Here is a 13,364-nt window from a genome sequence, read left to right as displayed (position 1 = left end):
GCAATTTATTTTCTACTACTCCTATTTAAAACATTGACTATATAGGCTACATGTTTCACCATCTTTGTTTTCAACTTATATTAAAGCTTTTCAATTTTGCATATAATCTAGTCATGTGCCAGACACAGTAATCCCAACACTTTGGGAGGCCAAGACAGGCAGATTGCTGGAACCCAGTAGTTGAAGACCATCCTGGACAACATGGCAAAACAACATCTCTACAAAAAATACAAAAGTTGGCTGGGCATAGTAGTACATGCCTGTGGTCCCAGCTACCTGGGAGGCTGAGGCAGAAGGACCACTTGAGCCCAGGAAGTTGAGGCTGTGGTGAGCTAATCAGTCAGACTAGTCATGTGCATTTCCTTCTGTTGAGTCTGTATATTATTTTATACACTGTATAAAAAATTTCTTCTAATTCTAATTGTATTGAAAATAAAGCTTGGTGCATTGACTCACACTTGTAATCCCAGCACTTTGGAAGGCCAAGGAGGGAAGATCACTTGAGCCTAGGAGTACTAGACCAGCCTAGGTGACACAGGGAGACCGTGTTTCTAAAAACATAAAATTAGCCTGGCCTGATGGCCCGTGCCTATAATTCCAGCTATTCAGAAGTCTGAGGTGAGCAGATTGTTTGAGCCTGGGTGGTTGAAGCTACAGTGAGCTATGGTCACGCCACTGTACTCCAATCTGGGTGACACAGTGAGATCCTGTTTCTGAAAAGAAAAGAAAATCAGCGTTTCTACTTTTTTTTGCTTTTTAAAATTATGTCTTTGAATTTTCTTGATCAAGTTGTATTTAAATATTTATTTCCATAAAGGTTGGAACAAACTGTTCACCTTACATAGTATTGTCTCTTTTTTGCCTAGGAGGAAGAAAATTACAGAGAAGAGGGAGATCCTAGAACAAGAACATTAGATCCACAGTCTCCACCCCAAGTATCTCGTCACAAATCGCACTATCGTAATCGAGAACACTTTGCTACTATACGGACAGCATCACTGGTATGTACTTCCCCGAATTAGAGATAAATATATGTTTCATGTGGGACCTTGGCAATACAGACTCAAGTATAGCTGTGTCTTGTTTTTTGCATTTGGGTTTTATTTTGTGAAATATTCATTCAATATTTAATTGCCTATTATGAGAAAGATGTTATACAAAGAAATCTGAGAAATGTTAAACTAATAATGTCTTCATGACATGTGTACAAAAAACTAGTATGTTAGAGTATCTTAAATACTTAAGATAATTACAAGGTACAAAGTACTAAACAAATTCAGATAATTTTTGATTAGGAGCATAAATGAAGTATTTATGAAATTAATAGTTTGAGTATTTAAAATTAGTAGGATTTAGGCATAACAGGGAGAGGAGAAATAAATGGTATTTCGATATAAGAAGAATGGACAATAAGGAAATATATTGTGTGAGGCTAACCAGAAAGAGGAGAATATTGGAAATGGCAAGCAATACAATTTGGTGTACTCTAAATGTCATTCTGATTTTCCAAATAATAAATACGGATTATTTGTTCATTACCAGGATGCCATAATGGTGTACTTAAAATCCTAATCAGATAAGTAAGACCAAAGTATGATAAAGCATACTAAGGATACAACAAAATTGAAAGGCTGGGTGTGATCGTATCACTTGAGTTCATGAGTTTGAGACAGGCCTGGGCAATATGATGAAACCCCATCTCTACAAAAAAATACAAAATTCTGGCCAGGTGCGGTAGCTTATCTCTGTAATCTCAGCACTTTGGGAGGCAAAAGTAGGTGGATCACCTGAGGTCAGGAGTTCAAGACCAGCCTGACCAACATGACAAAACCCCATCTCTGCTAAAAATAGAAAAATTAGCTGGGCATGGTGGTGTGCACCTGTAATCCCAGTTATTTAGGAGGCTGAGGCTGGAGAATTGTAGGGAGCAGTGGCCATCTTGAGCGTCATGATAGCCATCTTGTGATCTTGTTGCTCAAGCTTCTACTTCCCTTATCTAAGTTTCACGTTCTTTTTAGTCACGAGGCCAGCCTGCAGCCTCGTCTCCATGATTACTTTCTGACATCAGAACTCAGAGCTTCCTGCCTTTGCTTGCTTATAAGCAGCTGCTTTGTACCTAATAAACGAGACTTGATCAGATCTTTGACTTACCTCCATTCTTCTCGTCTCCTGTCTCTCTCTTAATCCCCACTCCCTCCCTAGGGTCTGCGTTGCTCGTCCCACGGGTCGGGACAGAGAATTGCTTGAACCCAGCGGAGGTTGCAGGGAGCTGAGATTGTGCCACTATACTCCAGCCTGGGTGACAGAGGAAGACCCCATCTCAAAAAAAAAAAAATTCAGCTGGGTGTGGTGGCATGTGTCTATAGTACCATATACTTGGGAGACTGAATCAGGATTGATTGAGCCCAAGAGATGGAGCTTGCCATGAGCCAAGATCACGCCACTGCGCTCCAGCCTGGGTGACAGAGCCAGACACCGTCATAAAAAAGAAAATAGGCCAGGCATGGTGGCTCACACCTGTAATCCCAGCACTTTGGGAGACTCAGGTGGGTGGATCACCTGAGGTCAGGTTTCAAGACCAACCTGGCCAACATGGTGAAACTCCATCTTTGTTTTTTTTTTTTTTTTTTTGAGATGGAGTTTCTCTCTTGTTACCCAGGCTGGAGTGCAATGGCGCGATCTCGGCTCACCGCAACCTCCGCCTCCTGGGTTCAGGCAATTCACCTGCCTCAGCCTCCTGAGTAGCTGGGATTACAGGCATGCGCCACCATGCCCAGCTAATTTTTTGTATTTTTAGTAGAGGTGGGGTTTCACCATGTTGACCAGGATGGTCTCGATCTCTTGATCTCGTGATCCACCCGCCTTGGCCTCCCAAAGTGCTGGGATTACAGGCGTGAGCCACCGCGCCTGGCCGAAACCCCATCTTGACTAAAAATACAAAAATTAGCTGGGCATGGTGGCAGGCACCTGTAATTCCTGGGAGGTAGAAGTTGCAGTAAACTGAGATAGCACCACTGCACTCCAGCCTAGGTGACAGAGTAAGACTCTGTATCAAAAAAAAAAAAAAAAAAAATATATATATATATATAATGGGAAAAAAAAGATAGGAGAGCTATCTGACTTCTCAACTATGTAATAAGCAGATGTTATAAATCCTATACTGTAGTTCACGAATCTATATGACATATGGGGTCAGGAACATAGTACCTTACTGTAAGTCAGGTTATTCCCACTCTTCTGCAGCATTTCTCTAACATGTAAATAACACTTTGAACAGAACAAGTGGTAAACATTGCTTAATTTTTGCATGACTGTTTTGATAAATATGTAGAGAAGGATCAGCTCAAAGGAAAACCTCTTGGTAAGTCACTTTGGGGAGGCCGAGGCAGACAGATCACAAGGTCAGGAGTTCAAGATCAGCCTGGCCAATATGGTGAAACCCCGCCTCTACTAAAAATACAAAAAAATTTGCCGGGCATGGTGGCGGGTGCCTGTAATCGCAGCTACTTGTGAGGCTGAGGTAGGAGAATTGCTTGAACCCAGGAGGTTGAGGTTGCAGTGAGCTGAGATTGTGCCACTACGCTCCACCGTGGGCAACAGAGTAAGACTGTCTTTTTTTTTTTTTTTTGAGACGGAGTTTCGCTCTTGTTACCCAGGCTGGAGTGCAATGGCGCGATCTCGGCTCACCGCAACCTCCTTCTCCTGGGTTCAGGCAATTCTCCTGCCTCAGCCTCCTGAGTAGCTGGGATTACTGGCACGCGCCACCATGCCCAGCTAATTTTTTGTATTTTTAGTAGAGATGGGGTTTCACCCTGTTGACCAAGATGGTCTCGATCTCTTGACCTCGTGATCCACCTGCCTCGGCCTCTCAAAGTGCTGGGATTGCAGGCTTGAGCCACCGCGCCTGGCCCAAGACTGTCTTTTAAAAACAAAAATTATTTTTGTAAAGCCAATAGTTTCATTTATTTTACTTAAAATATTCAGAGCAGGCCGGACGTGTTGGCTCATGCCTATAATCCCAACACTTTGGGAAGCCAAGGCAGGTGGATCATGAGGTCAAGAGATCGAGACCATTCTGGCCAACATGGTGAAACCCCATCTCAAATAAAAAATACAACAAAAAAAAGTTAGCTGGGCATGGTGGCATGTGCCTGTAGTCCCAGCTACTTGGGAGGCTGAAGCAGGAGAATCACTTGAACCAGGGAGGTGGAGGTTGCAGTGAGCCAAGATCTTGCCACTGTACTCAGAGTGCCTGGTGACAGAGCAAGATTCTGTCTCAAAAAAAAATAAGAGCATAAGTCTTTTTTTATACAAATAAGTGTAGCTATATTATTCTTTATGAGTGTGATATACCATAACTTAGTCTACCTTCTTCTGCCTTGTATTTTTTTCATACAATAAAATACAGAGATCTTAGATATTCAATTTGAAGAGTTTTTACAATTCTATACACCTGCCTTAACCATCTGAAACAAGGTACAGTTATTTGTCATTATCTGCCAGGGATTGGTTTCAGGACCCTCCACAAATCACCAAATTAACAGACACCCAAGTCCCTTAAATTAAATGGTGGGCTGGGCACAGTGGCTCACACCTGTAATCCCAGCACTTTGAAAGGTCGAGTTGGGTAGATCAGTTGAGGTCAGGAGTTCAAGACCAGCCTGGCCAACATGGCAAAACCCCTGTCTCTACTGAAAATACAAAAATTAGCCAGGTGTGGTGATGGATGCCTATAATCCCACCTACTCAGGAGGCCAAGTAGTTGCTTGAACCCAGGAGGCAGAGATTGCAATGAGCCGAGACCCCGCCACTGCACTCCAGCCTAGGCGACAGAATGAGACTCCATCTCAAAAAAAAAAAATGGTGTGGTATCTGCATATAACCTATGCCCATCCTCCCATATAGTTTAAATTTTCTCTAGATTACACAATGTATAGTCTATGTAAATAATTGTTATACTGTTTTGGGTTTTTTGTTTGTTTGTTTGTTTTAAATAAAAGATGGGGTTTCACCGTGTTAGTCAGGCTGGTCTTGAACTCCCGACCTCAAGTGATCTGCCCGCCTTGGCCTCCAAAGTGCTTGGATTACAGGCATGAGCCACCACGCCTGGCTGGGTCTTTTTTTTTTTTTTGAGACAGAGTCTCGCTCTGTCACCCAGGCTGGAGTGCAGTGGTGCAATCTCAGCTAATTTCAACCTCCACCTCCAGGGTTCAAGCAATTTTCTTACCTCAGCTTCCTGAGTAGCTGAGATTACAGGCGCATGCCACCAGGCCTGGCTAATTTTTTGTAGTTTTAGTAGAGACTGGATTTTACCATGTTAGCCTGGCTGGTCTCAATTTTCTGACCTCATGATCCACCCGCCTCTGCCTCCCAAAGTGCTGGGTTATAGGCCTGAGCCACTGTGCTTGGCTTATACCGTATTTTTTAAGGAATAATATCAAGGAAAAGAAGTCAACGTATTTGGTACACAGTTCTCTTTTTTTCCCTAATATTTTCTGAGTTTGGTTGAATCTACAGATGCAGAACCCACAATACAGAGGGCCAACTCTCTGTCAAATTGCTATCACCCCAGAAAATTCTCTTTACATTCCTTTTTAGTAAACTCCTCACTCCTATTACCATCACCTCTGTTTCTTAACCATGGTTTGAATGTTCTTAGAGTTCCTGTGAGTGAAGTCACATAGAATGTACCTGGCTTTGCTTAGGTTAATGTTTTGTTTTTTGTTTTTGAGATAGTATCTCATGCCATCACCAGACTGGAGTACAGTGGCATGATCATGGCTCTCTGCAGCCTTATCTGCCCCCAGCGCCCCTGCTCAGGTGATCCTCCCACTTCAGCCTCCCTAATAGCTGGTACAACGGGTGTGCACCACCATGCCTGGTGAATTTTTTGTTGAGACAGGGTTTCACCATGTTGCCCAGGCTGATCTCTAACCCCTGGGTTCAAGCGATCCACCCACCTTGGCCTCCCAAAGTGCTGGGATTACAGGCATGAGTCACTAGGCCCAGATGAATGGCCCAACATTCATCCGTGTTGTATTGATCAAAGTTCATTCTTTTTTATTGCTGTAGTTTTCCATTGTGTCAATATACAATTTGTTTATCTTCTCTTAATGAACATTTGGTTTGTTTCACATTTGGAGCTATTACATATAAGGCTGCTATAAACATCTGTGACTAAGTATTTATGTGAACTGATGTTTGAATTTCTTTTCTGGGACTACCTAAGTGTAGAAGTGCTGAATTGTAGAGTATATGTATGTTTAATGTTATAAGAAATTGTCAGTTTTCCAAAATGATTGTATGATTTCATAAGCTTATTAGCAATGAGTAAAGAGTTTCGGTTGGTCCATATCCTCTCCAACCTTAGATGTTGTTAGTCTGTTATTTTAACCATTCTGGTAGGTGTGAAATGGAATGTTGCTGTGGTTTTACTTTGCATTTCCCTTTGACTAAAGATGTTGCCATAATCAGCGTTTTATATGCTTATTGTCTGTCCATATCTTCTTTAATCAAGCATCTCTTTAAGTCTTATGCCATGTTTCATTTGGTTGAGTGTTCATTTATTTGGCTTCTAATACTGATTTGGAGGATTTTTTTTTCATGTAGTCAGGACAGTACATAATCAGATACTGCATCTCATGTAGCTTGCAAATATTTTTTCTCCATCTGTAATTTGCCTATTCCTTCTTTTACTATTCTCTTACCATTGTCTTGCTGCAAAATTAAAAATTTTTTTAAACTTTTAAATTTAAACTAAAAATTTAAGCATTTCAAAATCAAATTTGAAATCCAATTAAAAAATGGACAAAGGGGCTGGGTGCAGTGGATCGCGCATGTAATCCCAGCACTTTGGGAGGCCAAGGCAGGTGGATCGCCTGAGGTCAAGAGTTCTAGACCAGCCTGAGCCTGACCAATATGGAGAAACCCCATCTCTACTAAAAATACATAATTAGCTGGGCGTGGTGGTGCATGCCTGTAATCCCAGCTACTCCAGAGGCTGAGACAGAAGAATCGCTTGAACCTGGGAGGCAGAGGTTGCAGTGAGCTGAGATTGAGCCATTGCACTCTATCCTGGACAACAAGAGTGAAACTTCATCTCAAAAAAAAAAAAAAAGGACAAAGGACTTAAATAGATATTTCTCCAAAGAACAAATACAGATGGCCAACAAACACATAAAAAGATGTTCAGCATCACTGATCATTACAGAAATGCATCTCACAACTATGAGATATCTCTCCACACCCATTAAGATGGCTACGGTCAAAAAAACAGAAAATAGGTGTTGTTGAGGATGTGGAGAAATTAGAACCCTTCCGTTGTTGGTGGGAATGAGAAATGGTATGGATGCTAGGGACAGAATATGGCAGGTCTCAAAAAATTGAAAATAGAGTTACCATGTGATCCAGCAATTCTACTTTTGGGTACATACACAAAAGAATTGAGAGCAGGTTCTCTAGGAGATATTTGTACAAGTGTTAAAAACAGTATTATTCACAGTAGCTAAAGTCAGATTTATAGAGATGGAAGGTAGAATGGTGACTGCCAAGGAATCATGGGAGTAGGGAATGGAGAGTTATTGTTTAATGAATACTGAGTTTCACTTTTGCAAGATTAAAGGAACTTTGAGCTACTCCACCTCCTCCAAAAAGGCCAGACCAGTGCTAAAAAAATTAGATGAAGTGCACCTTAAGGGGAAGAAAGAGGTCCATGGTTGGGTAAGAGAATGTGTATGACAGCAACACACAGTGAAGCTCTTTTTTCAAAGTAAATTTGAGGAAATGGTACAAATACGAGATTAGACCTAAGTAAAGGTGTTCAGGAAAAAGATGTTTAAAAAAAAAACAAAAAAAGAAAGAAAAGAACTCTGGAGATGGTTGGAATTGATGGTTGTGCAACAATATGAATGCTTCAATACTACTCAACTGTAAACTTAAAATGATTAAGATGGTGAATTTTATGTGTATTTTACCACAACAAAATAATTTAGAAAAATTAATCTAGTTTAAACAACCAATTAAAAAGTGGCCAAAAAACTTGAACAACCATTACTCCCAAGAAGTTGTTTTTTTTTTTTTTGAGATGGAGTCTCGCTCTGTCCCCCAGGTTGGAGTGCAGTGGTACGATCTTGGCTCACCACAGCCTTGGCCTCCCAGGTTCAAGTGATTCTCCTGCCTCGGCCTCCCAAGTTGTTGGACTACAGGTGAACATTGCCACATCCAGCTAAGTTTTTGTGTTTTAGTAGAGTTGGGGTTTCACCATGTTGTCAGGCTGGTCTGGAACTCCTGAGCTCAGGCAGTCCACCCTCCTTGGCCTCCCGAAGTGCCAGGATTACGGGCATGAGCCACTGCACCCGGCCTCCTAAGAAGTTTTATGAGTGGACAATAAGCACATGAAAAGATGCTCAGCATCCTTAGTCATTAGGGAAATGCAAAACAAAATCACAATGAGGCACCACTTAACACTAGGATGGGTGTTAAGAAGCAGAAAATAGCAGGTGTTAGCATGTGGAGACATTGTAACTCTTGTGTATGGCTGGTAGAAGAAGGTTAAATGGTTAATCCACTGTAGAAAATAGTGATTCCTTGAAAAAGTAAACATAGAATTACCCAAATTTATTGAAAATAGGCTGGGTGAGGTGGCTCACACCTGTAATCCCAGCACTTTGGGAGGCCGAGGCAGGTAGATCACGAGGTCAGGAGATCAAGATCATCCTAGCCAACAAAGTGAAACACCGACTCTACTAAAAATACAAAAAATTAGCCAGGTGTGGTGGCCCAGCTACTTGGGAGGCTGAGGCAGGAGAATTGCTTGAACCTGGAAGACAGAGGTTGCAGTGAGCCAAGATTGCACCACTGGACTCCAGCCTGGGCCACAAGAGTGAAACTCTGTCTCAAAAAAAAAATTGAAAATATGGCCAGGCACAGTGGCTCACGCCTGTAATCCCAGCACTTTGGGAGGCCGAGGTGGGTAGATCACTTGAAATCAGGAGTTTGAGATCATCCTGGCCAACATGGTAAAACCCTGTCTCTACTAAAAATACAAAAAGTTAGCTGGATGTGGTGCTGCATGCCTATAGTCCCTGCTACTCAGGAGGCTGAAGTGGGAGAATCACTTGAACCTGGGAGGCAGAGACTGCAGTGAGCTGAGATCATGCCACTACACTGCAGCATGGGCAACAGAGCAACCCTGTCTTTGAAAAGGAATTGAAAATGTTATCAACAAAATGAAAGATAGCAAGTGTTGGCAAAAAGGGGAACTGTTATACATTGTTGGTGATAAACTTAATTAGTATAGCCATTTGGGAAAATGGTATGGAGGTTCCTCAAAAAACTAAAAATAGATTGGGCCGGGCACGGTGGCTCACGCCTGTAATCCCAGCACTTTGGGAGGCCTAGGCGGGTGTATCAGGAGGTCAAGAGATCAAGACCATCCTGGTCAACAAGGTGAAACCCCGTCTCTGCTAGAAATACAAAAATTAGCTGGGCATGGTGGCATGTGCCTGTAGTCCCAGCTACTCAGGAGGCTGAGGTAGGAGAATTGCTTGAACTCAGGAGGCTGAAGTTGCAGTGAGCCGAGATCGTGCCATTGCACTCCAGCCTGGGTAACAAGAGTGAAACTCCATCTCAAAAAAAACAAAAACTAAACTAAAAATAGAACTACCATATGATCCAGTAATTCCACTTCTGGGTATATGTTCAAAGTAACTGAAATTAGTAGGTTGAGGAGATTTCTGCACTCCCATGTTCATTGCAGCATTATTCACAATAGCTAAGTCATGGAATCAACCTAAGTGTCTATCAGTGGAAGAATGGATAAAGAAAATGTAGCATATATACACAGTGGAATACCATTTAGCCCTTAAATGGGGAAAAATCCTGTCATTTGCAAGAACATGGTTGAATCTCGAGGATTATGCTAAGTGAAATAAGGCAAGCACAGAAAGACAGATGACTACATGATCTTGATTTTATGTGAAATCTTAAAAAATAAAATTGAACTCATAGAACAAAGGTAGAGAGTAGAATGATGGTTACCAGAGGTTAGGGAGGGAGAGAAATGGGGAGTTGTTGATCAAAGTGTACGAAGTTTCAGAAAGATAGGAGGAATAGGTTTTGAGATCCTTTGCACAGCCAGGTGACTCTAGCCAACAATAATATATTGACTATTTTGAAATAACTAAAAGTAAATCTCAAATGTCTCACCATAAAAAATGATGCAGAAGGAAAGTGGTGGATATTTAATTAGATTGATTTAATATATTTAATACATATATCAGTACGTATCCATAAATGTATACAATTATAATCTGTCAATCAAAACATATTAATAACATTTTTTAAAGGATTTGAAAACAGGTACTCAGACAAGGACATGTACACACATATTCACAGCAGCAGTTTTCACAGTAGCCAAAAGATGGAAACAACACAAATGTCCATCGGTGAATGAGTGGATAAACAAATAGTACTATATACATACAGTGGAATTTTATTCAGCGATAAAAGCAAACGAAATACTGATACATGCCACAACATGGATAAACTTCAAAAATATGCTAAGTGAAAGAACCAGACATAAAAGCTCATATATTATATGATACTACTTATGTGAAATATGCAGAATAGATAAATCTATAGAGACAAAAAGCAGACTGATGGTTACCAGAAGGGGAGAATGAAGGGTGGGCAACTTCTTAACAGGTGTGGGATTTTCTTCTGAGGTGATAAACACGCTTCATAACTAGATAAAGCTGATAGTTGCATGGCATGGTAAATATACTAAACATACTGAATTATTCATTTTCAAGTGATTAATTTTATGTTATGCATATTTTATCCTGATTTTAAAATTGAGGGTTTTTTTTCCCCCCTTTTTCTTTGTGGTGTTTTTTGTGTCCTGCCCAAGAAGTATTTGCTTACTTTAAGATTATAAAGCTATTTTGTGTTTCTCCTTTCTGATTCTGGGTTTTACATTTGGGTCAAATGATCCTTCTCAAATTAATTTTTGTATATGACATGAACGATATAGGGAGTCAAGGTTTATTTGGGTTTTTTCTATGTAACGAACCAATTGTTTCAGCAGGATTTGTTAAGAACACTATCCTCTGAATTAACTTGACTTTCTTTTTTTTTTGAGATGGAGTCTCGCTCTTGTTACCCAGGCTGGAGTGCAATGGCACGATCTTGGCTGACCGCAACCTCCACCTCCTGGGTTCAGGCAATTCTCCTGCCTCAGCCTCCTGAGTAGCTGGGATTACAGGCACGCGCCACCATGCCCAGCTAATTTTTTGTATTTTTAATAGAGATGGGGTTTCACCATGTTGACCAGGATGGTTTTGATCTGTTGACCTCATGATCCACCCGCCTCAGCCTCCCAAAGTGCTGGGATTACATGCGTGAACCACTGCTCCCGGCTAATTTGACTTTCTTGGTAGAAAAATCAATTGAACATATGTGGATCTGTTTCTAGTTTTTATTCTATGTCATTGATCTACTTAGCCTATCTTAAAGCTAGTACCACATTGTCTTGATTACTATAGTGCATGTCCTTCAATTGTTTTTTTTTTCTTAAGATTGTTTTGACTATTCTAGGTTCTTTTATATTTTCATATAAATGTTAGAACCAGTCTATTTCTTTAAAAGACTTGTTAGAAATTTCCTTGGAATCTGCTAATATTGGGATATTTTACATTATTGTAGTTACTATAGATTGGACTAAAATGTTTTTTGGAGAAGAATGTTTTATTTTCATCTTTTCCTTCCATTACTTGTATGTCTAGGTAACAAGGCAAATGCAAGAACATGAGCAGGACTCTGAGCTTAGAGAACAAATGTCTGGCTATAAGCGAATGAGGCGACAACATCAAAAGCAACTAATGACTCTGGAAAATAAGCTAAAGGCTGAGATGGATGAACATCGCCTCAGATTAGACAAAGATCTTGAAACTCAGCGTAACAATTTTGCTGCAGAAATGGAGAAACTTATCAAGAAACACCAAGCTGCTATGGAGAAAGAGGTGGCTTATTCAGTATTATTAATTTGCTTATTTTAGGTTTTGAATATCTCAGAATTAACCAACATGGCAGTTTGATGTTAGAGTATCTGTTCCCAGGAACCAAGCAAACTGGGGAAAAGGAGAAGCATTTATGTGACTTATATAAAGCTTTCTGTAAAAAAAAAAAAAAAAAAAAAAGCTTTCTGTAAATTGATATCACAAAAAAAGGTGGCACCTGTTTTTTCTTTCACTAATTTTGTGTGTGCATCATTTAAAACAAATCAGTCCTAAAACTAATTATTCATTGTAGTAGTCCATTTTACAGTTTTTGTAATAGTCAACAAAATTTTGAGTATGAAAAATTGATGTGTTTTACTATCAAGTACTAGGTCAGGGAACTAATAAGATATGGAATCATTTCCTGATTCCTGATAGTTTTATAAGTATCACAGTAAGTTACTCAGTTATTTTAAGCTTTTCATTTCCTGGTTATCTGAGGAGTTTGCTAAATCTATCATTAGGTGATTTAGGTCTCAATATGTCATTATTCTCTTTTTTGTATTTTTTGGAAACCACCCTTGAATTTCTGTCTGCATTTTAATAACAGAATGATTGAAAATTACTGTAATATATAGAGACAATGTTGGAGATTATAAATTATGAAAGATTCAGATTGAGTTTCATTTGATTATTGACAAATAGTTGTCATTATTTCACATGATAAAAGTTTATTTTTTTAGGATTTTTGTTATGTGAAAACTTTTCTTCTAATGTTTTTGGTGTTCCATTGTTTTCACTTTTTTTGATAGCCATGTTTGTCAAGTAAAATGTAGACTTCTCAGTAAATTCACAACATGTCATTAAAATATGTCCAGGTACTCTGCAGTGAGGCATTATTTATCATAGCTACCCTGTTCTCCCTTTTCACAAAAAAGGAATCATTCTCATAGTAGTAGGGACTTTGGCGAAATAATTTATGGTAGAAATAAATATTTAATTTTGAAATAATTTGATAAAACAATGTACAGATATTTAAAATCCTCTGGACATTGGATTTTTTTGAGATGGAGTCTCCCTCAGTTGCCCAGGCTGAAGTGCAGTGGTGCAATCTTGGCTCACTGTAACCTCCGCCTTCCAAGTTCAAATGATTCTCCTTCCTCAGCCTCCCGAGTAGCTGGGACTATAGGTGTGTGCCACCATGCCTGTCTGATTTTTGTATTATTTTTATTTTAGTAGAGATGGGGTTTTACCATGTTGATCAGGCTGGTCTGAAACCCCTGACGTCAGGTGACCCGCCTGCTTCGGCCTCCCAAAGTGCTGGGATTAAAGGCATGAGCCACCACACCTGGCTGATATTATTTTTAA

General features: G+C 40.0%; 1 protein-coding gene across 4 annotated transcripts in view; it reads left to right on the top strand.

The window, feature by feature from the left end:
• TAOK1 (TAO kinase 1) overlaps positions 1–13,364 on the top strand; it is a 168,749-nt gene that overhangs the window by 122,282 nt on the left and 33,103 nt on the right. For all 4 annotated transcript variants that reach the window (XM_035303282.3, XM_054257062.2, XM_054257064.2 and 1 more), the window contains 2 exons: positions 867–1,001; positions 11,784–12,020. In XM_035303282.3, the coding sequence (XP_035159173.1) occupies positions 867–1,001; positions 11,784–12,020 (372 nt within the window). The remainder of the gene's footprint in view (positions 1–866; positions 1,002–11,783; positions 12,021–13,364) is intronic.

Source organism: Callithrix jacchus, chromosome 5 (assembly GCF_049354715.1).
Source record: "Callithrix jacchus isolate 240 chromosome 5, calJac240_pri, whole genome shotgun sequence".
NCBI lineage: Eukaryota > Metazoa > Chordata > Mammalia > Primates > Cebidae > Callithrix > Callithrix jacchus.
The sequence above is the reverse complement of the archived record's forward strand: the minus strand, read 5'-3'. Positions and strand labels throughout refer to the sequence as shown.